The 26365-nt window shown below is 36.6% G+C and overlaps 6 protein-coding genes and 1 long non-coding RNA gene across 12 annotated transcripts in view; 5 read left to right on the forward strand and 2 right to left on the reverse strand.

The window, feature by feature from the left end:
* The window catches only part of LOC111490868 (probable serine/threonine protein kinase IRE), an 11956-nt gene extending 5302 nt beyond the window's left edge, over window positions 1–6654 (forward strand). Inside the window, exons 10-19 of one of the 6 annotated variants that reach the window (XM_023139501.1) lie at window positions 1301–1502; window positions 1607–1692; window positions 2956–3044; window positions 4073–4124; window positions 4219–4275; window positions 4367–4528; window positions 5019–5099; window positions 5656–5813; window positions 6075–6208; window positions 6295–6654. In XM_023139501.1, the coding sequence (XP_022995269.1) occupies window positions 1301–1502; window positions 1607–1692; window positions 2956–3044; window positions 4073–4124; window positions 4219–4275; window positions 4367–4528; window positions 5019–5099; window positions 5656–5745 (819 nt within the window). In that variant the 3' untranslated portion in view covers window positions 5746–5813; window positions 6075–6208; window positions 6295–6654. Of the gene's footprint in view, window positions 1–1300; window positions 1503–1606; window positions 1693–2955; window positions 3045–4072; window positions 4125–4218; window positions 4276–4366; window positions 4529–5018; window positions 5100–5655; window positions 5814–6074 lie in introns of those variants that run through there. The other 5 variants (XM_023139503.1, XM_023139500.1, XM_023139502.1 and 2 more) reach the window with 5 other exon arrangements.
* On the reverse strand, window positions 4440–6150 carry LOC111490873. Its single transcript, XR_002719633.1, has 3 exons — window positions 6029–6150; window positions 5569–5810; window positions 4440–4513 (listed from the first exon to the last, which is right to left on the reverse strand). It is a non-coding gene; the product is annotated as an uncharacterized LOC111490873 (long non-coding RNA).
* A 1443-nt stretch (window positions 6655–8097) lies between the features above and the next one.
* Window positions 8098–8772, forward strand: LOC111491613 (CDGSH iron-sulfur domain-containing protein NEET). The gene is made up of 2 exons (XM_023140589.1): window positions 8098–8392; window positions 8518–8772. Exons 1-2 carry the CDS (start codon window positions 8184–8186, stop codon window positions 8618–8620), a joined length of 312 nt encoding a protein of 103 aa, XP_022996357.1. The 5' UTR covers window positions 8098–8183; the 3' UTR covers window positions 8621–8772.
* A 1191-nt stretch (window positions 8773–9963) lies between these two features.
* LOC111491557 (xyloglucan galactosyltransferase XLT2-like) lies at window positions 9964–11973 on the forward strand. Its single transcript, XM_023140515.1, has one exon. The coding sequence runs from the start codon at window positions 10327–10329 to the stop codon at window positions 11809–11811; it is 1485 nt and encodes a 494-aa protein (XP_022996283.1). The 5' UTR covers window positions 9964–10326; the 3' UTR covers window positions 11812–11973.
* Window positions 11974–14092: 2119 nt separating this feature from the next.
* LOC111491301 (secoisolariciresinol dehydrogenase) lies at window positions 14093–15258 on the forward strand. The gene is made up of 2 exons (XM_023140152.1): window positions 14093–14258; window positions 14335–15258. Exons 1-2 carry the CDS (start codon window positions 14182–14184, stop codon window positions 15137–15139), a joined length of 882 nt encoding a protein of 293 aa, XP_022995920.1. The 5' UTR covers window positions 14093–14181; the 3' UTR covers window positions 15140–15258.
* Window positions 15259–15315: 57 nt separating this feature from the next.
* Window positions 15316–17622, reverse strand: LOC111491302 (60S ribosomal protein L7a-2-like). Its single transcript, XM_023140153.1, has 7 exons — window positions 17512–17622; window positions 17292–17336; window positions 16988–17189; window positions 16295–16464; window positions 16052–16180; window positions 15870–15962; window positions 15316–15775 (listed from the first exon to the last, which is right to left on the reverse strand). Exons 1-7 carry the CDS (start codon window positions 17512–17514, stop codon window positions 15644–15646), a joined length of 774 nt encoding a protein of 257 aa, XP_022995921.1. The 5' UTR covers window positions 17515–17622; the 3' UTR covers window positions 15316–15643.
* A 1133-nt stretch (window positions 17623–18755) lies between these two features.
* LOC111491171 (DEAD-box ATP-dependent RNA helicase 7-like) lies at window positions 18756–23580 on the forward strand. Its single transcript, XM_023139954.1, has 13 exons — window positions 18756–19407; window positions 19857–19991; window positions 20070–20210; window positions 20307–20418; window positions 20542–20612; window positions 20742–20896; window positions 21037–21148; window positions 21551–21652; window positions 21767–21827; window positions 21908–22176; window positions 22281–22375; window positions 22687–22820; window positions 22961–23580. The coding sequence occupies exons 1-13, from the start codon at window positions 18970–18972 to the stop codon at window positions 23242–23244; spliced, it is 2109 nt and encodes a 702-aa protein (XP_022995722.1). The 5' UTR covers window positions 18756–18969; the 3' UTR covers window positions 23245–23580.
* The last annotated feature ends 2785 nt before the right edge of the window (window positions 23581–26365 follow it).

The following is a 26365-nucleotide window of genomic DNA, read 5'->3' on the forward strand; positions in this document are numbered from 1 at the left end:
GGGGGGGGGGGGGGGGGGGGGGGGGGATTGTGCATGTAGATAGTGAGATCATCTCAGATGTCCATGGTGATTCATAATGGTCAGTTATCAATAATATTCTATCTTGTTTTCTTCCTTCCATCCGTTTATTCTTATCAGTTTCCTTTGGAGCCCATCTTACCTTTCATTTGGATAAGGAAAAACTTCCCAACAGCTCTCTTATTATAGCCATTTGGAAGAAGAGGTTTCAATGTCATTTTCCTTGGGTCTTTGGTCCGTAGGATATCAGTAGATACCTTGCTTAGAAGAGGAATTCTACTAGATCTGTCCTTTCACCACTTTGTTAAAATAAAATTGGCATGGAGAATTGAAACCATCTGTTTTTCAATTGCAATCTTGCTTGTTTCTGCAGCAAAAATTCTCAATATATTTATTCTTCAATTAAGCTGCCAGGAATCTCTTAAGAATAAGGTTCAAGGTTTTTTATATGAATGTGGGGATAAAGCCATCTGTTGAGAATTGTCACGAAGATTTGGTTTATGAATCTCTTGGATTCATGAATATTTTTGGTACATTTCCCACTTCGATTCACGAATCTATTGGATTCATTTGGTTCATTTCCCATATTGGTACATGAATCAATGATTCATGTATGAGCATTAGTGTTGCTTTAGTTCAGGTATGAGCATTAGTGTTGTTTTGTCCTTTTGTATTTGCCTAGAGGCAATTGGGAGAAACTTTGTAGAGAGACTTTGTCTGAAGATGCAAAATATCACACCCATGTAGAAAAAATTTAAAGATTAAACAGAATGTCTAATTCATTTCTTCTTTAAAACACTTCCGTTCTTTCTTTTTCTTGTTTGTTTGATCTCTGGGATTCTATTATTGGTTTTGTTTTGCAGTATAAGGATCATTAACGGTATGTAACTTTTTGGTATAGTTACTATTAGTTTTGTAGATTATCGAGGAATGAGAAAAATCAGGACTCTTATCGATGAAAATTAACTTTAAAGGAAAAAAAATATATTAGGACTGTACACTTAGTTCAGTAAGGATATCACTGCTATAAAAATTATCTTCAAGCATAAGTGGAAGTGGAATATATGTGATAACTTTTTGTTCCGCAGTCAAGGAAGAAACTGTTTGATTCTTCATAGGTTTTTATTTGACACATTGAGTGAATTCTCCTGTCAAGGATACTCTCATTTTTATCACTTTCTTTTATCAGTTCATTGTCTCTTATCGTTTAAGACTTCTTGAGAGACGTTGCAACTGTTTTTGTTCATCACTTCTTAGAAACCTCTTATCTTTTTTGTTACAGTTGACAGATTTTGGGCTCTCCAAGATTGGTCTTATCAATAGTACAGATGATTTCTCAGGTCCATCAATCAATGGAACTGTTCCGCTTGGAGACAATGGACCTATATCTCAATCTTTGTCAAAAAGAGAACACCGACAAAAGCATTCAGTTGTTGGTACTCCAGATTATTTGGCCCCAGAGATACTTCTGGGCATGGGACATGGTCTGTAACCAATAGGCGTAGTATCCTTCTAACAAGAACTATTGTGAATTATTCTGAATAAATCCTTATTATGTTCTTATTGTTTTTCAACTTGTTTCCGGCAGGTGTAACTGCGGATTGGTGGTCTGTTGGAGTAATTCTTTTTGAGATGCTTGTAGGACTACCGCCGTTCAATGCAGAAAGTCCACAGGTTGAACCTGCAACTGGTATTCTTAACTTTCTAATGGAACATGCAGTATACAAGGCTAATTATCATTTTGAATGCGTAATTCTTTTCCAAGTTTTATTTAATCAGGAATGAACGCATCCAACCTAAATAATGGATATTTATACTAAAAAAGCAGCTAAACGAAGACTAACTAACCACCTAATTCCAACGGTTAAATCTCAACAACCTGGACCAGCTTGGTTAAAAAATTATTACATGGGATTGTTTTGATTTTCCTAAAATACAGCACTCATTTTATACATTTTTGGAGGCAATAAACATTATATTTCAAGGATAAAGTCATATTGTATTAAAGAAGTCATTCATATGTGATGTTTCAATCTGCATAGATGGCTGATGTAGGTAATTTGCCCACCTCTTATCTTGATCTCCCTCTTGGCTATTATCCCAAGCGGGCCTCATTTTGGAACTCCTTGAATAAGGTCTAAAAGCATCTTGTATCTAGAAAAGGGTTTTCTTCTTCAGATAAGGTAGATTGACTCTTATAAATCAGTTTTAAGTGGAATCCTGATCTACTTCCTCTCTGTGATTAGAATTCTTGTTTCTGTTAGTAAAAGTTAGGAGAAGCTTTTGGAGATTTTTTTTGGGAGGAGGGTGTTGTGGAGGATGGAGGTTCCCATTTGATTAGTTGGGAGGTGACATCGAGACCAGTTGACTTGGAGGGTTAGGCATAGGCAATCTTAGACTTCTTACTGCCTATTCTAGCTAAATGGTTGTGGCGTTTTTCTTTGAAGTCAAATTCTCTGCGGCATAAGGTTATGGTGAGCAAGTATGGTCCATAACCTTTCAAATGGACCACAGTTGGGGGATTGAAAGGCACGTTTAGAAACCCTTGAAAAATCGTCTTTTAGGTGGACCCTTTTTCTCTAATTTCATAGAATGTTTTGTTGGGAATGATTCAAACACTTGCTTTTGGGAGGATATATGGTTGTTGATACTCCCATGAGTACCACCTTCTCTTTAAGGTCTGCAACCATGTCTTTGGTTATTTCATTATCAGGTAATTCCAATTCATTTAACTTTGCTACGCCACCCTTTGTTGGATAGGTTTGGCCTTGATGTGTTTGCATTCCTTTCTCTTTTGGTAAAGGTTTTCTTGTTAGAAATAATAGCATGTGATCAGGACTTCAAAATTCTGTACTGGCTTTGTAGCTTTTGTTGGTTGGTTTTACTCGATAACTGCACAACATTTTGATTGACAAAAGAGTTATCATTCCATTGCAGCTAATTTTTGATAATATCATTAATAGAGACATACCATGGCCCAAGGTACCGGACGAGATGAGTTATGAAGCCCAGGATTTGATTGACAAGTAATATTCCTTGAAATCTTTTAGGATATAACATCTTATCGTAATTTACTTTCAGTTTTGCTGCATCTAATGATTGTTTGATTTATTTCTTCTATTTAAAAAAAAAAACTAGAAACGAAACTTTCATTAGTGATTGAGAAGCTAACGGAGAGTACAAGAATTCAATGCTTACGAAGTGTAAATTAAGAAAGATAAAATACTATAAAGAAAGAGGAATCGATCCTATAAAAAAAGCCTCCCAATTATCACAAATATCATTAAGAAAATAGCTGTAAAAATCCAAGATGAGAAATACTAATGAGAAGATTTAAACTGCAAAAGAGAAGCTGAATATTCGACTTTGAATCCTCAATGAAAACCTTGTTCTCATATTAAATTGATGCAAAAAAGCACTCCATCAATGACCTAAATATAGAATGTTAAATAACGTATGAATATGATATTTTGGATTTAACATGCAGAAAGGACAAGTAGAATGAGATAATGACATCGTAGTACTCTTTGACAATTCTTAATATTGCGACATTGGACCATGATAAAATATATATTTTTTAAAGAACAAAACTAATTAGTGTAATAATTGTAAACCCCTTTTGTACTGAAATAATGATTAAAAATGTAATTTAAAATTACAAATAGCAGCTAAGTTGTATCGTATTAACTGGTTTGTTCCTTCTCAAAGTTAAAGTAGGATTAATTGGCAGTGAATCTGGCACAATCTTATCTGATCCTCTTTTTATATATATATATATATATATTATCTGTATGTACGTACATATATTTAATTTCAGTGTTACATTCTGTACTATGAACTAATGAGATGGATGCAACTCAATTGAATAATTTCAGATTTGGCATAGGATAATTTAGCGAGTTTTTGGAGCATGTTTTTTTATACAAGGTCGTTCACATTTGACATCTTTTTACTATTTTCTTTTATTGATGAAAGAAATTTAATTTGTCTATTTCAAGAATGATAATAGCGTAGAGATTAGGTTATCTATAAACGCTAATACACTAAATTTCAGATTGCTGACTGAAAATTCAGTTCAAAGACTGGGAGCTACAGGAGCCAGAGAGGTAATGATTTAATTCCTGTAAAACAGTATTTTTGCTACATAATATTATGATTTATGAAATGAATTGATAGAGAAGAACTGTTATCGTCTGTCAGGTGAAGCAACATCCTTTCTTCAAGGATATTAATTGGGAAACACTTGCAAGGCAGAAGGTATTCATCATCGTACATGGAAGCATTTGTTGACATAATTTTTTATTATATATTTATGAATCTGAAAAGAAGTTTTTATATTTTAATACAGGCCATGTTTATACCATCAGCAGAGCCACATGATACAAGTTATTTCATGAGTCGGTATATATGGAATCCAGAAAACGAGGATTTTAATGGTGCTAGTGACTTTGATGATCATGATTTGACAGATACCAGCAGTAGTTCATTTAGCAACCTACAAGATGAAGATGTAAGCTTGCATTATAATAGTTCGCCTTGAATATATGCTTTTAATAAACTAAATCATTTCTGTTACCCTTTATCTGGTATTCATTAACTAAAGAAATCCCATATTTGTTTGACGGCAACCAAGGATCTGTATTAAATTTGCATGGACGCACGGATGTCAAATTTGATTAATGATACTTGTATTGAAACAAAAGATGCACATATTAGATAGTGGTATTATATTTTTTAGAAGGGAAACAAATTTCATTGGTCTATCATTATTCATGGCGGCATGAATTTTCTCCCCCTCTTCACCGGTTCTCTTGGGTTCAATGTAAACATAGCTGAGAACTACCTTATCTATAACAGCTGAAACAAAAGGAGATGTTCATTGTAGAAAATTTTCATCATATAGAATCTAGTTCAGTATAATTCAACCGTCTGTTGTATGATGTGACTGGAGGTTTCAGTCTGATTGAGTAACTTTGATTTCTTGGATGTTATTGAAACAGGGAGACGAATGTGGTAGTTTGGCTGACTTCTGTACACCAGCCCTTTCTGTGAAGTACTCGTTCAGCAATTTCTCTTTCAAGGTAAGGCATGCCAGGCCTTTAAATTCTCTTATTGTCATAGAAGATATTTTCAAGGTGTTGATGTCTTATGATTATTTAGAACGAAGGCTTCATTTCTTTTATGGTTCTTTGTTGATTGGATTCCCAAAGAAACAGAGCTTAGCTGCTTTTATATATAAATTAATGTTTCAAATATTTGACTACATGTTGATAAAGTTGATAAAGTCGATAAATTTGGAGCTTTAATTTTATACTTTTACCACTTTTATGTTCTTGTTTTTTCTTTTTTTTTTTTTTTAATCTTAATCTTTGCATATTTATTTAGTTTCGTAAGTTAATTATCTTTTGAAGCAGCAAAATTGGTACTTTTTTTTAAGATTATAGAAGCAAAGGTACTACTTGAACAAAGACCAATACATATTAGAAGTTGAAAAAAAGAATATAGATATTGGAATGATAATTTATGTATATATATTTTATTTTCTGTTACCGTATTTGTATGAATAATGTCACTTTGGTGCTGGCTTGAAAGAAAGATCAAAATACGATGCAGCAACTTCATTGTTTTGCTTTGCAGAATTTATCACAGTTGGCTTCCATCAATTATGATTTGGTGGTGAAGAGCAGCCAAAACTCGCCAGATATAACCAGACCATCCTTTCCTTGATGAAGCTATTTACGTACACTCCTCATTTGGCTGCTCCATCTTCATCATCTTTTGCTTCCCAACAACTGGTAAGATTCAAAGCTTACTCGTTTTGTTTTATTGCATGGGCAGCTCTTGTTAGGCTTTTTAACTCTTATATAATTACTATCAGGAGCCCACATATTTATGTAGTCATTTCTTAAGATGTACATAGTATTTCATTTTCAGACCTGTGTAAATAGATTTTCTAGTTTAAACTGAGGATATGTATTTTCAATCTGAAGTAATAAATTTAACTCAGTACCTGGAAATTTCTGTGCTCAGTTTTCTGAATCCTGAAGTCTTTAAAGATCATACATTTTCCAGTGTGCTGTTTGAGGGATTTTTTTTATTCAATGGGGCTGTTGGTAATCGCTGTATGAGCCAATATCACCGTAGATTTTGCTGCCCCATGTTGGAATCATCTTTAAGAGCCTCCATCTACGTATGTTGTTTGTTAATGGCTCATCTTTTTCAGTGCAATAATTAGCTTCTGTTAATGGAGATATGGCGGCTGAGGAATCAGTGCAGCTTCCTTGGTTGCAACTTTCTGTTTCTTGCTTCTGCAGAGACTTGGTTGTGACCGGATCTATTCCCATCTTGATGAGCTTCTTGTTCCAGTGGTTCTTGATTTCGTTATCTGTTCTTCTGGGTAAGGTCGCTACAGTCTTTGACTATCAGAAATCAACAAAAATGAACGTGTCGGGTCAAAGCAGAAAAGGAAGAAGAGAGACAATGCCTCTACTTCGTCTTAAACTAAAGTTTTTTTCGAATTTGTCCTTTAAATTCTAAAAGGTTAGAATGTAAAATTTCATCCCCCAATAAACTTTCAATTGTCTCTACTTCGTCTTATATTAAAGTTTATATCAAAGTTTTTTCAAGTTCTAAAAAGTTGGGAGCGTAAAATTTGGTGTTGAGCCTTCGAGCCTTCTAGCTATAGTACCTGTTGCCAAGGCGAGCATTGCTCTTCTGCTTCATCAAAGAGGCCGTGCTTCAAGTTGGGACAGAGGTAGTTGGTCCAGCGGAGGCAACGGCTCTTACCGCAGCGACGGAGGAGGTCGGTGAGCTTAGGGAGAGCCCTCCAGCAGCAATGGCCATAGGTGGATGATGAAGATGACAAGCTTGTTGTCTTTCAGCATGACACCAAGTTTGGCACAGCAAGGCTGGCTGCCTTCCCATCACTACAAACTCCCTAAGCTAAAGTGTTGAAGCTCCACCTTCACCCACCATTTTTAATTAAATTAAATGATGAATATATATATATATATATAGAAAGAAAAAGAAATTAGATAAAATAATTAAAAGGAAGGAGGACGAAATGGTCATAACAAGCCTGCCATATTCATTGAAAGACAATGATTCATTCCATTCCCCTTTCTCCCCGTGCTGAGCCTAATTTATTTTTCCTAAAATACCCTTTTATTTTAGGGTTAATATGTTTTTCTTCGCTTAAGTTCGTATTTTTATGTTTAGAAGTTCTTCTGCTTCAAATTGTTTTACAACAAACTTGAAAGTTATTTAACCGAACTTTCAGTTTTATGTCGTTAGCTAATTTGCTTCACCGGTATGTTCGACCTCATGGTTTTGAGTTATGTTAATATGCTTCAATAGTTTGTAGCTAAAAAAACGTAAATGTGGTTGCTGGAGATTTGAGCTTGGGTCTCCACGGCCACGACGTGAAATTCTTAACACTGAACTACAACCACTTGGATATTTAGTCATCATTCATCGCTTTCATGATTAAGGATAAACCATGCACTATTCAAGCACAAAAGAAATTCTCTTCGCACACTTACCACACGCCTATCAAAGCTACAGTCGCGGGATGCGTGTCGTGGGTTAGGTCATGTAGGATTTTGAGCACGCAAATTGAACTCCAGTTCTTTGGTACGGTTTGAGTCACATAACATTTTTCTAAATAAAAATAAAAAAAATCAAAAGTAGGAAGTCCATCACATGTACGATTAATTTCCTAAGTAACAAAGTGTTTCAGATCTAGCAACCCAAGAGTAATTTAATTAGAATGCATGTATCACCCGTTGCAACAAAAAAGTATTACTTCCTAATTCTTTGTGGCTCCTTAATGTTATGTAAATAAACAGATCAATGACCAACCTTAGCTCAGATGGTAGAGCGGAGGACTGTAGTTGAAAAATCTCAAATAGTCATCCTTAGGTCGCGGGTCGGATTCTCCCATGAAAATTTTGTTAAATTATTGTTAATTTTTTTAAAAAAATACGTTTTTATTTACGATTAATTTGATGGGTTTGGATTATAATTTTGTGGTAGGGAAGAAGGACGTGTCAAATGGAGATCCACCGATTAGGCCGGTTTAAGGCACCTTTAAACCGTGCCCTCCACACGTTCATCATCCATTACCACATTTCCTTCACTCGCATCACCACCCTTCCTCTGCTCCAATGGCCTCGCTTGCTGCCACTTCCGCCTTACCAACAACCCGTCCTCCTCACGGTAACTTCACCGTCGGCGGAATGCCGCGGCGGCGCATGGTGGTGGTCAGAGCCGAAGGCGGCGAAGCCATAAACCCAGCAATCAGGAAGAGCGAGGACAAAGTAGTGGACTCCGTGGTTGTCGCCGACCTTGCCAAGCCCCTCACACCCTATTGCAGGTACCCATTAATTGTTACCCATTATTGTTAAAGGACTATGGAGAAAAACCTTCAAAGTTAAGGGACTAAATTGAAAATTATGAACAGAGTAGGGACTAAGCTGAAATAAACAAGTTTTGTTGCAGATGTTGGAGGTCAGCCACATTTCCTCTGTGTGATGGAAGCCATGTTAAGCACAACAAGGCCACTGGAGATAATGTCGGCCCTTTGCTCTTAAAGAAGCAATAGAGACAATCTTTCATGTTTTTTCTTCCAAGTTCTTCTCTGTTCTTGAGTTTCAATTGGATTACTGTCAAATCATTCTACTTTTATTTGCATTCCCATCCCTCATCTTTATATGATTATCAATTTAGTCCTTATCCCCCTTCAAATTTTGCATACAAGTCCCTCCGTCCCATAAAGATTCGATTTTTTTGCTATATTTCAATTCTCTTAAGTCGTTTTTAGTCATTTTATTCTTAGAATTGCTCTCATTTGCGTAAGTTCTACCACCAATAAAACGTTCCATCAAAATTTTTTGGTTCTTGAGTTAAATCTCACGAATTTGAATTTACTCCAATTATAACATTTACATTTTTGTTTGGGTATATATACATATATTTAATTTATCTTTATTTAATTTCATAATAATTATTTTTTTTATTATATATTCTTCTATAACTCTTTAAAATGATTTTTTTTTTTTTTACAATTTAAAAGTTAATTTATCTAAAGTAAATAGCAAATTTTAATTAAATATCTGAAAATACATTTTTCTTTTATTAAAAACAAAATTTTAAATAAATAACGTGAATAAGCACAATTCAATAATTATTATTCAACAAAATAATAATAATTATTATGTTTAAAATAATAACAACAAATAATAATAATAATAATAATTATTATTATTATTATTTACATACACTAAAATAAATAAATAAAATTACAATGACATGCCTTTTCAGACACACAGTGTGACAAAGAAGTAAAGTGGAAGGAAAATTAATTTTTTCATTAATTTTTTTTTTAAAAAATACCGAATCTGTCGGTGATGAGTTTCCCAATTTTGACCATAAATTATATATATATATATATATATTATAATTATTTTTATTGGGACCAATTTAATTAGAAATTAAAATTGAAAATCCATAAGCAAAGCCACAAAACCAGTTTGATGGAACAGAACCACCGCTCTTCCTTCCAGCTATCTCCCCGGACACCACCTCACCCACTAACTTCATTTAATATTCTACACGACGTCCGTCCGCCCGGCCCCACTTCCTTAATAATAATATTTTCTTTTTTTTTTCCTCTTAATTTTGCTGATATCCACGTGGCACCCTTACGTCATCCCCCATTCAACGTTTTTTCCTAGGTTTCTTACCTGTTTCTTTTTATTTTCGATACGTATTTTCCTAATTAATTTTATTTTATTACCTCTTTTTTCCCTTTTAATATTTATTAAAATAAATAACAATATAATTGAAATCTCCTTTATAAATGTAACTACCTTTTACTTTCTTCTTCATTTTTTACCTTAAATGGTTAAAACAAAATCATTTTTTTACCTTAAGTGGTTTAAGACAAAATCACGGTAGATTTACTTTTTTACCGATATTCCCCCACGCCGCTTCCAAAAATCCTCACGTTGTTACGTCAACGTTCTCGTTGTGGGAACGAAAAATAGAAACCGTCAGTTGTCGGTCGCAAATAACTTGTTACGCTGTCGGTTGCTCCCTCAGCCGGTAACACTACTCGACACGTGTCCTCTCCCTTCCCTTCATAAAATTTCAGCCCCTCATTTACGCCTCCTTCACACAACTCCTCACACTCTCTTCCCTCTCTCTCTAAACCCAAATCTCCCCTGCCGGTGACGGTCCACGGCGGCGCTCACAGTCGCCATTCTTCTTCCGGAGGCCGCCATTGAAGGTCTGATTTATTTTATTCTAATGCTTCCTCTTTCCGGCAACTCCTCGCCGGAGCACCACCCGAGGAAATTGAAATCCTACGAGTTGTTCGGCAGAAAGAACTCGTTCAACTCGTTGTTACAGCAATTTCATCATCAGCAATCTCGTCTATGGCTTCTCCTCACAATCCTCTGCCTCCAGATCCTCCTCATCTTCATTATTCGCTTCCTTTCTTTTCCCCTTCCTCTCCCGCCGGTAATCTCCTCTGCCGCCAACCGCCTTTATCGCTTCCCCTCCGCTGCCGTCTCTCCCGCCTCTACCGACGTCGATCACTGCAAAAACGGCCGGATCTTCGTCTACGACCTGCCGACGGCATTTAACCAAGACATTGTCAAAAACTGCGACAGTCTGAACCCGTGGAGTTCAAGTTGCAGCGCGATGGTGAACGGCGGGTTCGGGCAGAGAGCTGATTCTCTCGCCGGAGTGATACCGGAGAATCTCGTGGCGTCGTGGTATTGGACGGACCAATTCGTAACGGAAATCATTTTCCATAATCGGATAATGAAGCATAAATGCCGTGTCAAGGAGCCGGAATCTGCTACGGCGTTTTATGTACCGTTTTACGCTGGACTCGCAGTGGGGAAATTCCTATGGACGGCTTCGAGCGCGGAGGATCGGGATCATCACTGCCGTATGATTCTAAAGTGGCTTTCCGATCAGGAGTACTATAAGAAATCAAACGGCTGGGATCATTTCATTACAATGGGCCGCATCACATGGGATTTCCGCCGCAGCAGTGATGAGGATTGGGGGTCGAGGTGTATTTATTTACCGGGAATGAGAAATATTACTCGCCTTCTGATAGAGCGAAATCCGTGGGACTATTTTGACGTCGGTGTACCTTACCCCACAGGATTCCACCCCAGTAGCCAGGACGACATGTCGGCCTGGCAGGATTTCGTCCGCACGCACAGTCGTACGCACCTCTTCTGCTTCGCTGGCGCCAAACGCGCCGCCTTCCGTAATGACTTTAGGGGGATCCTGCTGGATCAGTGCCGGAATTCCACGGCGGAGAAATGCCGCGTTGTCGACTGTGCCGGTAGCCGCTGCTCCAATGGCACGTCGGCGATTCTCGAATCATTTCTCAATTCGGATTTTTGCTTGCAGCCGAGAGGCGACAGCTTCACGCGGCGGTCAATCTTCGACTGTATGGTGGCCGGAGCGATTCCAGTGTTCTTCTGGCGGCGGACAGCGTATTACCAGTACGAGTGGTTCTTACCAGGCAAACCGGAGAGTTACTCGGTTTTCATAGACCGGAACGCCGTGAAGAACGGGACCGCCTCCATTGAAGCGGTTCTGGAGAAATTTAGCAGAGAGGAAGTGAGAGAGATGAGAGAGAGAGTAATCGAGTCGATACCGATGTTCGTTTACGGCACCGGCGCTGTCAAAGATGCTTTCGACGTGGCCGTCGATGGGGTTTTGAGGAGGTTTAAAGAGCAAGAAGAGTGGGGGTACAAGTGGAAATAAGGAAGAGTTGAAGGGTACAAATGCAAATAATGAAGAATAAGGGGGAAATTGAGAAGTTTATTTATTTATTTTTATGATATTTAATATATATATATATTAGGGATACTATTATGATTCTTTAGGTGTGATTCTTATATTAAAAGTAATAAATTTTGGAGGGCAGAAAAGTTCAAAAAGTTGGGGCAGGGGTTAAATTGCAATCATTTTTGGCTTTATTTTGTATACAAGAAATTTGTGGTAATTAAAAAAATGACTATTTTGATATAAACATTTTTTAACTATTATCATTGTTGGCGACTCTACCTCGACTATTATTGTCGGCGAAAACTCCTCTCGAGCGAAAACTCTTAGGACTATCATCGACAATCATTTTCAGTCACAACTATTGTTGGTGACAATCTCGACACAATAGCCACCAGTGACCAACTTGAACATGGTCACTCAGTGACAATCTCGACACAATAGCCACCAGTGACCAACTTGAACATGGTCACTCAGTGACAATCTCGACACAATAGCCACCAGTGACCAACTTGAACATGGTCACTCGAACGTGGGCAATGACAATCTTGGCAACGACCTCGGTTTTTTTTCCATAAATATATATCTATCATTTTTTTAAAAATTAATTATTTTATGAAATATAAAAAAATATAATTTAAATATTCAAAATTAAATTAAATAGAGGTTTATTTTACAAAAATAAGAATTTTCTGATCCTACAAATTAAATAGACATTATAGACAAGAAGCTTATCTTCTATCGACACGGTATTAATGACCGTAAGAATTATTTAACTCTACCATCAAATTATTTGGAACCTAATTATTGAAAAGCTAGCCAATCAGATATAGGAAAATGAATGTACTTCAATTATTTCAACTTTGGAGATACAATGTATACCCATAAAATAAAATTTATACATTTATTGGCTTGATTCTAAAAAATAATTAGTATTTTATAAAATAACTTAGACGTGGAAACTGTAATATAATATGACACGACTCTAGAAAAATGTAATAAGATTCTACACTTGCGTATCCCGACATTCATCTCAACATTGTCACACTACTTACTTCTAGTTCGAAGACTATCTTCACTCATATGCATTCTAGAAAAATTCTTAAGATGTCACCCTAGCAAAGCACGTTTAACTTCGGAGTTACTATGATTAAGCTACCGAAAAAAGATATGCACCTTGTTGATATAGGTAGTGACTTCAAGTTTTTTTATGTCTTTCTTAGTCATTTTATTCTTATTATGCTTTCATTTAGATCCTGATTGAGACATGATCCTAACAAAGCCCTCCAAAATAGGCTGCCAAGAATCTCAGTACACAAGGGTGGGTGGTTTCTGTTCAGTTATACATTTACCCCATGGCAGCAGCAGGCAGCAACCACTCCACCTTTTACAACCCACACCAACATTAATGGCAAGAACACGTTGTAAGATCCCACGTGAGTCATGTGTTATAAGGATGTAGAAACTTTTCTCTAATATACAGTCTTAAATTTTTTAAAGAGAAGCCTAAAAGGAAAAGCTAAAAAATGACAATATCTACTAGTGGTGGGTTTGAATTGTTACAAATAGTATCAAAGGTAGACACTGGCGGCGGTGTGCCAATGAGGGCCTTAAGCTACGAAGTGGAGTAGACATCAGGCAGTGTGCCAGCGAGGACACTAAACCTCAAAGGAATAGACACACAAGTGATGTGTCACTGAAGACGTTAGGCCCAATCAATAGTGGATTGTGAGATCCCACATCGAATGAAGAGGGCAACGAGGTGAGGACGTTGGACTCCAAAGGAAAATGTATTATGGATCTCATATCGATTGGTGAGAAAAACGGAATATTCTTTGTAAAGGGCTAGAAACATCTCCCTGACAGACGCGAGGAAGAGGGGAGGGGCTAGGCGGTTACAAACACATTGCCAGATTAGTATACAAGTTGGATGGATGAATGAATGGCAGCCTCTTTGAGATTCAGTTTTGTTCTAAATGAAACAAAACCATCTGTCATTCTTAAAAGAATCCACAAAACATGCAATTTTCTTCGCTTACACACCTCGTCACCTCATAGAACTTATTGGTTGCGAATCCTTTTTGCTTTCTGGGTTTTGGATTTTACCAAGAATCCAAAAGACAAATGGGTCACTACACACAAAGAAATGTGCCCTCTTCACTATACAACTCATCCAAAACATTAATGACCCAAGCAGAAAAGTCAAAGCTACAAACAAGATTCCTTATCAACTCCCCTGTTTTTAAAGTACCTTTTCCCCATTCCCTTCGTAAATTATTCAAATGGGATCACTCTATATCCGCCATTGAAGCCCCATCCAAGCTCATCATTCAAACCTTCTGAAACGCCATGATTCGGAGTCATCTCTTAAGGAATTCACTTACTTTGAGCTTCTTCAATAGGGGATTGTCTTCCCATGCTGGAAGGTGAGTTTTTTATTATACTCTCTTCCATAACCTTCAATGTTCTTGAAATGGCTAAGGTTTCGATTGGGATATGCAGGCTTGAAGGCAAGATTGCGCTGATTACAGGCGCAGCCAGCGGCATTGGGAAGGCAACGGCATCCAAATTCATAAGCAATGGAGCCAAAGTTGTGTTGGCGGATGTCGAGGAAGAGCTTGGGCAAGCGACGGCCAAGCAGCTCGGCCCCAACGCTACCTTCATCCCTTGTGATGTCAGCAACGAGTCCAATGTCTCTGATGCTGTAGATTTCGCCCTCTCTCTTCACAAAAGGCTTGACATAATGTGCAACAATGCTGGGATTGCTTGCAACACTCCTCCAAGCATTTTGGACCTCGACCTTGCTGTATTCGATAAAGTTATGAACATTAATGTCCGAGGTGTGCTAGCTGGTATCAAGCACGCCTCTCGTGTTATGATCCCTCAACAATCAGGGTCGATTTTATGCACGGCTAGTGTCACGGGAGTGATGGGTGGGCTAGCTCAACATACGTATTCTGTGTCGAAGGTCGCTGTTATCGGTATTGTCAAGTCCATGGCATCAGAGTTGTGCAAATATGGTATTCGAGTGAATTGCATATCACCATTTGCGATCCCGACGCCATTTGCTATCAACGAAATGTGTCACCTTTTTCCTGGAACTGAGAAGGAGAAACTTGAGAAGATGATATTTGATTTGAGTGCTTTGGAAGGGGCAGTTTGTGAGACTAATGATATAGCCAATGCTGCTCTTTATCTTGCATCTGATGATGCGAAGTATGTAAGTGGGCACAATTTGGTGGTTGATGGCGGCTTTACCTGTTTCAAGAGGTTAAACTTTCCTCTCCCTGATCAGAATCCAACATGAGTCTTTATATCCTGTTGTTTTTCCTCATTTATATTAGAAGAAAGAGGTCAAATTACACAGATAATTATGTTAGAGCCTTGAAAGGATTGTTCTAAGACCTTCAAAGTTGTTCCGAAAAATGCTCTTAAAGAGTCGAATCTCGATTCTATGTCGTACTTTTTGTCTCATGTATTATATCAAGTAATAGGAAGCTTCATTCAAAATTAAGGCCAAACGTCATATAATACACAGTTCAAGCAAAAAAAAGTGGCGTCCAAATAGAATAAACTTAATGAGGTCTTGCTTTGAACATGTAGAACTCGTAGAACCTAAACTTTCTCAATCCAATAAACTTAAAGCTGAAAATAAAAATGACAAGCCTCGCCGATCGTTTTTTATAATCGAAGATAATTGACTTAAGTTAGACAAGCTCGTTACCGCTTCCTAAGCCATCCTTTGACATCCTCTGGCTCTGCTAGAAGCTTCTCTCCTTTGTCCTTTGCTCTAGTGTTGGCCTGTGAATTCCTAAGACATCCTTTGAGCAGCTTCCTTGGCAAGGAGCCTCTCCTTTGCTTTGGTTTTGGCCTGTGACTTAGAACCCATGATTCCACCGCCCCACTTCTTCCTGTACTCATCGTACTTGTCGTTGAAGTTGGCCTTCACAAACAGTACAGAGCAGCAATGGTACTAAGAAAAGCTATACATATATGGACTAGTCAAGTGTGGCATATATTTTAAATGTTCTAGTCACCTTTATCGCTTCGAGGATTCTGCTGAACTCCAACTTATCTTCGTTCTTTACGGTTGTCAAGCACAAAACTGACGCAGTCTTTTGATGGACAATCTATAAAAAGGAAACAAATTTCAAACAGCTGTTCCTGGGATTAATAAAATTGGAAATGTGCGTTCGGAAAACAAAAAGGAAAAGGTTACCGCTCCTAATCTCGCTTTTCCCTTCACAATGCAATATGGGATTTCCATCTTCCTGCACAAAGCTGGGAGCCAAACGACCAACTCAATCGGATCCACATCGTGCGCAATCACAACGAGCTGTGCCTTGTTCTAAAAAGAACGTAAATTTACGTGGCTGTTATAAATACAGGAGTGTATCTGATTGCAGATAAACATTGTGACTGAAAAGAGTGAAACATTTCACATGTATGAATAGGCGTTTACCTGCTCAATGAGGTAGGTTACGTGGTTGAGACCATACTTAACAACAATAGGCTTTTTCGCATCATGTGATTTGCCTTCGGCCTCTTCCTGCGCTCTCTTCAAAAGACGCTCCCTCTTCTGTGCTTTATCCTCAGGCCTATACTTCAGAAGCATCTTGAACAAGTTTGTTGCTGCATAAGCGTAACAAGGTAATTAAAACCAACACTCTAAACACTTCACAACAAACAGAAAGGAATCAAGGCAAGAGGCAAAGGAAAATATACACTTCAAATCCAACCAAAACCAAGAAGATGATCCAGATGAACTTGCTGGAATAAGGAAAGACACAAAAGCAATTTGCGACCATCTATTAATAAATTCAACCATTAGAACTTCTGAATGAACAAAAATGTGAAAAGGTCTAAACATAATCCAAGAAACCTAACAGGAAATTAGGTTTGGTCAAGAATCAGGATTCTGAGATATCCAAGTCCGCTGCCATCCCTCAAAATTAACTTGCATTGTCAATTAAAACATAGTATCTCAAGGTAGCCAAACCAAACCTTCAACAACTAATCGTAGCTCCTATAACCTTACAAATTTCATGCTTAATTACAAAGGAGAGAGTTCAGCGTACTGCAAAAACAAAGAAGGATAGAATTTGATATAAAAAATCTCGACTAATCTACTAACATAGTTATTCGATTTTATTACCAAGATTCTTGTCAAGTGTCTTGGTGAACTGATTCAAAGCAGGTGGAACCTTCAGCCTCTGCTTGAGAATCCTTTTCTTCCTCTGAATTTGAACAGCTTTCGGCCATTTGACGAACCTTGTCAGATCCCTTTTAGGAGGCAATGCCCCGCCGATTCCAAACTGCTTCGGACGCTTCTCGAATAGTGGATTCACCACCTTCACCTGAAAACAATCCAACAATATCAAGCCGAAGCAACCGATTACTGAAACAACAAATACCTATCAAATGGAAAGAAGAAGAAAAAAAAAAAAACAATCATTCACCGGCTTCTTTTTTGCCGAAACTTTTCCAACGGCCTTCTTCGGTGCCTTTCAAGATTACAAGAAGATCATGTCAATAAACGTTGAAAAATGCAAAGAATTTGAATAACTATGAGATTGACCTAAAATCAAAAGTAAGGGGATTACATATCTACAAAACGAAAAATGAAGTCTCTAAGCTATTGATCAAGAAGGGAACTGAACGAGAAAGGAAGAAGGATACCATTTTCTGCGCTGCAATAGGCCAAACAAAGGAGCCGCCGCTTCAGTGATACTACTCTGTTTAGGGTTTTATTTGGAAGACGGGCGCCTTCGGTAAACTCTCCTAGGGTTTCTTTCTCTTTCTTTTTTTTTCTTTTTTTTTTTTTTTTTTTTTTTTTTTTTTTTAATTTTTCAAATAAATTGTATTTTTTTTTTAATAAAAGTAAATGCAATTAAACCCTAATGAACAATTTGGTCTTTCGAATAAAATAAATAATGTTATTTGACTTCGAGTCTCGAACATTTTACCTTAACTCGTAAATATCTTATCAAATGAAGAACTTGTCACATGAATCTGAAATAGTTTAGAAAAATGAACCAAACCTAACTCGAAATGATAATTCAATCCAACCCAACCTCTATAATTCGTGTTGGGTCAATCTAAATTTTCATGTTAAATGTATATCCCCATAATAAAAATGTGGAAACATCTCTATAGTAAACGCGGTTTTAAAACCGTGAGGTTGACGACAATGTATAATGACTAAAAGCAAACAATATCTACATGGATTTAAGTCATTACAAGTGGTATCAGAGGCAGTCATGGGAAGGTGTGCCAACAATGTCGTTGGCTCCCAAGGGAGTGAATTATGAGATCCCATGTCGATTGGAGAGATAACGAAACATTCCTTACAAGAGTGTGAAAGCCACTCTCAATTAAGAGGCTACCGACAATACACAACGAGCCAAAACGAACAATATCAGCTGGCTATTACGACTATGTAAGAGGGCTCAAAATACAACTTGCCTATCAAGTTATTTTAATTAAAACTACCGCCCATAAAATAAAACTACATTGATAAATAAATAATATTCTTAAAAAATTTACTTTATATTTATACTTGAATTAATTAAAATAAAATACTATGTGTTATTAATTAATAAATTTATTTTAAAAGTTCAATTAACCTATATTCAAAACAGTTTTATAAATTAAAAATTACAATTATATTTAATCCATACAAAATAAATATAAAAAAAAAAAACAGTTTAAAGTAATTTTGAAAATATACATACGTGCATTGCACACGTGTTAAAAACTAGTTAAAAATAAAATTAATTGAAAATCATCCGAACTAGTAGGGATGGTTTGGCGTAATTATTCATTGAATTAAAAAAATTAATTTAAAAAAAAGACACGTGCACAACACGTGCAGTGAAATTGCCGTTTTCCTTTTCATTATAAACCCTAGCTCCTTCCCCGCCTTCATATCTCTCATTCCCTTTTCGTTCTTCTTTTTCATCTGTTTCCATTCTAAACCTAGCCGCCTCTGTTCGTTGCCAGGCGTCTGCATCTTTCATTTACCATTCCTGAACCGTACCGAACGGAGTCCAATCTCAGTTCGGATCGGTTTGGGCACCGGAGTTTTTGCATCTTCAACCTTTTTCTCAAGTCACTGCGGACGAGAAGGAGAAGAAGATGAAGAACAAAGCTCTCGTGGAAGCCCTAGGTACTGAGGAAGCTTTTGAGCAGAGGAGTGACGATTTGGTTCTTTCGGATAAGAAGAAAAAGAAGAGTAAGGGTGATAAAGAAAGTAAGAAGCGAAAAGCTGTAGAAGTGGCTGACGACGAGGATAGGAGTGAGACGAGCTCGGAGTTGGGTGAACCTGTGAATTCTAGGTTGAAAAGCGGAAAGGAAAAGAAGAGCTCGAAGAAGACGAAGGTGGTTGAGTCTGACGAAGATGACGCGGAGAAGGAGGTTGAAGATCCGAATGCCGTTTCTAGGTTTCGGATTTCGGAGCCGCTTAAGGCGAGGCTGAAGGAGAAGGGTATTATCGCGTTGTTTCCGATTCAGGCTATGACGTTTGACACAGTATATGACGGGTTTGATTTGGTTGGACGAGCCAGAACGGGACAGGTACAATTTGTTTGGTTGATTTTTTATTGTTATTTTTGGCACTGTTAATTAATGACATTCTGCACTCTCCAATATGAAACATAGAATCGGTATCTTTTCGATTCAGACCAGTCGATGAACCAGCAATCAAATTGATGGACGATAATTTGGCTGTTGGAAGTTTTATTTGTGGTTTTTTTTTTGCACGAGGAAATCGATCGGTCAGGATCTAGGCTGTAGCCTTTTATCTAGGTTGATAAGACTTGACAGTTTTCCGCAATGCAGCATTGTGGGAATGTTTTTTTCATTATTATTTCTTTTAAGTTTGCATGCGGTCTTTACAACAATATTATTCTCTTTGTGACCGAAAGACCTTTACTTTTGAGGTAAGATTATATCTAATTTGTACGTACATTGCACGATTAACATTCTCTTGTAAAAAATTATATTATGTATTGTCATTCATGCAGGGTAAAACATTAGCTTTTGTCTTGCCCATCTTGGAGTGTTTAATAAATGGGCCTTCTAAATCATCACGAGGGACTGGATTCGGAAGGTCTCCTAGTGTTATAGTACTTTTACCTACTAGGGAATTAGCTGATCAGGTATTGTTTGAAGAATTTTTTAGTGACTTAAACCTGTTAATTTAATTTTAGTGCCTTGAAAAGTTATGTTTTGATTAGGTGTTCGAGGACTTCAAATTTTATGGTCATGCCTTAGGCCTGGAGTCTTGCTGTTTATGTGGAGGAATGCTTTATGGGCCCCAAGAAACTAAATTACGAAGGGGGGTTGATATAGTTATTGGAACACCGGGCCGTGTTAAGGTAGAAATTTTAAGCAAATTGTGTAAGGCTTTGTTAAATGATGGGAGAATTTTAGTTTTTGTTTACTGACTTGTGCCTTTTTTTAATTTGGTGTAGGATCACATTAACAGAAACAATATTGATTTGCGGTCTCTAAAGTTTAGGGTTCTTGATGAAGCTGATGAAATGTTGAGAATGGGTTTTGTTGATGATGTTGAATTTATTCTTGGTATAGTATTTTTGCATCCTAATTTTTTGTTACATTGCGAGAGTGAATTCTATTTTGTTTCATTTCTTGATGTGGTGTCATTGTTACCTGACGTTGGCAACCTGTTTTGGGTGATTTTTTTAGGCAAAGTGGAGGATGTAAACAAAGTTCAAACACTTCTTTTCAGTGCCACTTTACCAGACTGGGTGAAAACTGTTAGTATTCCACGAACAATATGCAGTTACTTCTTACTATTAAACGTGCAATATTAATTAGCTGAAAAATTGACTGCAAAATGTATTTTTCTTCTGCGACTATTACTGAAAATTTGTTTTGCTTTATAGATTGCTTCTAGGTTCCTTAAGGCAAACAAGAAAACTGCTGATCTTGTTGGTAATGAGAAAATGAAGGCCAGTAAGGATGTTAGGCATATTGTTATTCCTTGCTCTGATTCAGAACGGTCTCGGCTCATTCCTGATATCATTCAATGCTACAGCAGGTTAGTGGTTTAAATGGAAAGAACTTAGATGTTGGTGGTTTTGAATGCAAAGAAGTTAGTTATTGTTCTTATTATTTTTCATCTGTGATGGATTATTGAATTGTTCTCTTCATTATTGTTGTATGATATAATTTACTCAGTGGAGGCCGAACTATTATATTTACGGAGACAAAGGAATCTGCATCAGAGCTTGCTGGTCTTCTCCCAGGAGCACGAGCATTGCATGGAGATATACAGCAGTCTCAACGTTCGGTAGTTTTCTAATATGGCCGTTTCAGAATTACTTGTTTGACCATTTCATATGTAGCCTTATCTTATTGACGATTGACTATTCTGTACCATTATGATCTTAGGTTCATCTATTTTATAAATAACCATTGTTTAGGTAGGATTGTAATAGGTAGCTCAATTGGATGAACCCTATGTGCCAGCTTATTTACTCGTATAGCTTTTAACAATTAACAATTAGAAGTTTATTTTATTTCCTAAGTTAAAATATTCTTGATTTCAAAGTATTCATACGATTGGAGCCTTGCGCGCGCACACGTGTTTGTGTGTGTATAAATGTCTACATGTACATGTACACGCATATATATTTCTAATAGATGTAATTAGCTGTTTAGCGGTCCTTATAGGGTGACCTACTTGTTGCAGGTTACCCTTTCTGGATTCAGGTCAGGCAAGTTTCTGGTATTAGTGGCCACCAATGTGGCAGCACGTGGGTTGGATATCAATGATGTTCAGTTAATTATCCAGGTTTGTGCTTGATCCCCATTTGTAATGTGATACTTTTATTCAATGGCCTAAATGTGCTTTCTTACTTTTATTTTTTGTTAATGTTATAACTTTTATTTATTATGAATCTGCCAGTGTGAGGCTCCGAAGGACATAGAGGCTTATATCCATCGGTCTGGAAGAACAGGAAGAGCTGGTATATTTCAATGGTTTGCATTTTTCCACCATGTTTTTTCATTTAAATTTGAACTTTCTAACACAACTAATGTTTTTTAGGCAACACTGGAGTTGCTGTGACATTGTATGATCCAAGAAAGTCGGGAAGAATTTCCAGGATAGAACGAGATTCTGGTGTGAAGTTTGAGCATTTGTCTGCTCCCCAGCCTATTGATATAGCCAGATGTGCTGGAGCTGGTGCTGTAGAATCAATAACTCAAGTCTCTGACAGTGTAATCCCACCCTTCAAGTCTGCTGCGGAGGAGTTGGTGAACAACTCTAGTTTGTCTGCTGTGGAGTTACTTGCCAAGGCTCTTGCCAAGCTCTCTGTGAGTAGTCTTTTTTTGGTTCTAAACTATGCCATCTCAAGTTTTTTCTCGTTGGCTTTCTTTTTCACAGACGCCGCATTTTGGTGGTTGATTGTTTCCCGCAGGGTTATACAGAGATAAAGAGCAGATCACTTCTGACATCGATGGAAAATCACGTCACTTTAATTCTCGAGGCTGGAAAGCCTATCTTTTCCCCATCGTGAGAAATTTTGACTCTAGCATTGTCAATGTGTTTGATGCTTTTTTCCACTCTATATATGCCTTACACAATACTATCATGATGTCATCTACTATGCCTTCCTTTGTAATTACCTAATAGGTCATTGTTTTGGAGAACTTGGTTAATTATCGTATTGAAATTTCTGAGTATGAATTTACGTAGATTTAGAATGGTTTAAGCTTTTTTTTTTTCTTTCTTGCATGCATAATTAGCTTTGATTTTTTGTGGTCCTCTCTCTCTCCTTTTCTCGTGCCACTAAACTAATGAATTTTTCTTCTTAAATTGTCCAGATTTGCCTACAGTGTCTTGAGGAGATTCTTGCCCGAGGAGAAGGTTGAGTCAGTTAAGGGTATGACACTGACGGCTGATGGATACAGTGCTGTGTTCGATGTTCAAACAGAAGATCTGGATGCATTTCTTACTGGTAATTATTGACCCGTAACTTTGTTTCGAAACGGAACTTTTCATTTCATCCTTGAATAACTAATACCCTTCTCCCTTTCATTTCATTTAATATGGCTTGCAAACGAAGTAATTTTTCTTTCCCTATTCCTCTTGTTACAGGTCAGGGAAATGCAGCCAATGTGAGTCTAGAGGTGTTGAAAACACTGCCAAAACTGCAAGACAGAGAGCAGTCAAGAGGAGGTGGTAGATTTGGTGGTGGTGGTGGTGGTCGTGGAGGATTCGGCAGTGATCGCAGAAACGGTGGTGGTAGGTTCTCAGGAGGACGAGGTGGTGGTGGTGGTGGCCGTGGAGGATTCTCTGATAGGAGAAATAACCGGTTTTCGGGCAGCAATTCGGGTGGTGGAGGAAGAGGTCGAAGCTTTGGCGGAGGTAGCAATTGGTAAGGTGTGATTCACATCTGTGTCCTCCAAATAAACCACGAAAGCAGCCAGCCCGATTTGGAAATTTTGTAGAAAGGAGGAAGAGTTTCTGTTTTACAAGATGATGATGATGATGAGTATATGTGAGTATAATAGCGGTGTATCGCATGAGGGCCAATCTCGGCGATTACAGGTGCGCTAATTTTTGTTCTTTATTTGATGTTTTCCTATTTATTCTGAATGGTGTGGGGGGTTTTTGATTCGATATTCTGTGATTTTGTGCCTTCCAGAAACAGTATTTTAGAATATTGTATTATTTTTTATTAATTATAATTGATGAGCTCTACTACAGAAAATTACCATTACATTACTTTTATACAATACCTTGAATTTGGATGTCATCAGTGTGGTCGGCGGAGGTGGGTGATAGGAAAAGGAACTCACTCTACTAGTAAACCCAACTGAAGGTCCTCTCATACAGAATGGAAAAAGCAATCAAAGTGTTGGAATAATGACAGTTTCTAAATAGTCAATCAACTTATAATCAAAATGTAACTGGCTAAAGGTTTGGGTGGGTGATGATGTCATCAGTGTGATCTGTTGCTTCCAATTGATGACGGGTTATTAAATAAGTGTTGACGCAAGTCTGTGTTGACGCAAGTCCCTGTGTTGACGCAAGTCCCTGTGTTGAGCCGAGTTTGGCTCTTCACGTCGTTTGGCTCTCTTCCTAATAACTAAAAGCCTGAACTTACCTTGTATTGGCTCTCTTCCTAATAGATAAAAGATAGAATGAAAAGCCTTGTAAACAAAAAACAAAAACGCTTTGTTAACACTAGAAGCAAGGTGATTGGTATTGAACTTACCTTGTATTGGCTCTTCATGATTTGATAATTTGTATGCATGTATCAGTAACTCTTAAAATTCCAAAACTTAAGAAATTACATGTATTCTCGTCGAACCATCAACTAGAAAGGCTATTTACCCTCGACCCGACCCGATCGATAAACTCATCAACTCGTTACTTTTGTGGATGCAAGGCAAAAGTTGTTTGTATTAGTAGAGGCTAAATTGGAGTATATGTGTTGTGCATTAAAAGAAAAAGAAAAAAAAATACAAATACCAAAGCAAAGCAAGGATTTTGTCATCTCCCCGTCCCTATAAAATCATATAAAAATTAGGTTTTGTTTGGATCAACATGGAAGTGAATTGGTTCCTTCCTAAAATTATAAATAAATCTTCTATTATTCATCCCATAATTAATAAATAAATAAATAAATATAAATCTTCTCTAATAAAAAAAAACAAATAATTACATAGAATGGAAAATGACTAAAATAATAAATAAAAAAAAAGGAAAAGAAAAGAAGAGAGAATGAAGATGGAAGGATAAGAATGTGAGGAGGAAGAGTATCCATGAAACAAATCCAAAATGACGTCGTTTAGTGAGGTGGGGAATATATTTATGAGTAATAAAATAAAATAAAATAAACAACAGGGGTGGCCCATGATTTAAAGAAGTATTTGGAATTATTAATAATCAAAATAATATTTAAAGAATTGGGTAATACAAAATGTTTTTTTTAATAAATAAATAAAAACAAAAATAAAAAATTGAAAGGGTAATTAATGGAAGAGTAAATAAATAAAAATAAAATAAAAAAAAGAGAGGAGAGGAGGGTTTGCACGTGATGTGGGACCTGTTGGAATGTGAGTACGGGAATGGGATTGTCCTTGTCCTTACTTGCGGCGGCTGTGCGGTTCAAACCAAAACAAGACCAACTATGTTGTTGTTGTTGTTGTGTGAGAGGCTAACCCGTGCTCGATAATAAATGAGAGTAGTAACTCGTAATTCTCTTTCTATCTCGACCCTTTTTACTAGCTCAAGACCAAATTCATTACGTTTTCATATAATTGTGTCACTGTGTCACCTTACTGTTGGTATAATATGTTCGTGTCAACTACATATGCATTATCTAATCATTGTAGTGTTAGCTTACCTGAATACTCCACGTGTTATTTAGTGAATTATTTACCACACTATGTCATCCATTGAAACTTGACTGATAGCTAAAATCCTTCCTGGTGTATGAGGGGAGATTGCTCAAGTTCCAAGCTAGCCAATAAAAAGATTCGATTTTGACTTCGTAGAGTTGGTGCTGTTGTTACATGTGCGTAGGGTTGTCTCCCACAAGGCTCGGGAACGAATTCACTGTCATATGACTAACCAACGATTACTAGTGATTCTAGCTTCATGTAGGCGAGTTGCAGCCTAAAATTCGAATTGAGGACCGGTTAATTGTCACGTTTGGTGTCATAAAAAGCACGTGAGTGAGTAACAAAACATGTTAAAAAAATTCGTATTGATTATGAGGATAGTCTTTTTACTCTTAAAAACACGTCAAAATCCATATCATAGAGGATGCAAAAGAATGTCGGAGCCATCAAATACTATATATAGATTTCAAATCTCACGTTACAAATAATATATTTTAAATTTGGTGGAATATTTTTTAAAATTATGGTAGCTTTATAAATAACTAATTGGGAATCATCGAGAGAGTTTAGTAAAAAAATATTGAAAATATTTACCTAAATAACATAAGGTAAATAAATATTCTTAAATATATCATAAAGTTTTAATTTAAAGCTAAAATTGTAATTTTTTTAACATAATATTCGAAAAAGATAATCTTAAACTAAATTATATAATATATATATGAATTCGAATTTTTGAAGTAATAAAAAGAAGGTGAAGACAAGGAGTAAAAAAAGAAAAAAAGGAATTTTCTTTCTGTTATTTTTTTAAAAAAATATTTATATTATATAATATTAATATTTAATATTATAAAAGAAAACAGGGAATCATTTAAAGACAAAGAACAAGACAAATTACAGTAACTGTTCTTCGTAATCTAACATATCTCACAAACTTCCAAATATCCAGTTTTTATTTTTAATCATAAAAAATATTATTAATTAATAAATAAAATAAAATAAAATAAAATAATTTTCAGAAAAATACAACTAAAAACAAACTGAAAGCTACTCTGTCAAACTATATCCTCAAATGGATATGTATTATTATTATTATTATTATTATTATTATTATTATTATTATTATTATTATTTATTATTATTATTTTTT

Source organism: Cucurbita maxima, unplaced genomic scaffold, assembly GCF_002738345.1.
Source record: "Cucurbita maxima cultivar Rimu unplaced genomic scaffold, Cmax_1.0 Cma_Scf00016, whole genome shotgun sequence".
Lineage (NCBI taxonomy): Eukaryota > Viridiplantae > Streptophyta > Magnoliopsida > Cucurbitales > Cucurbitaceae > Cucurbita > Cucurbita maxima.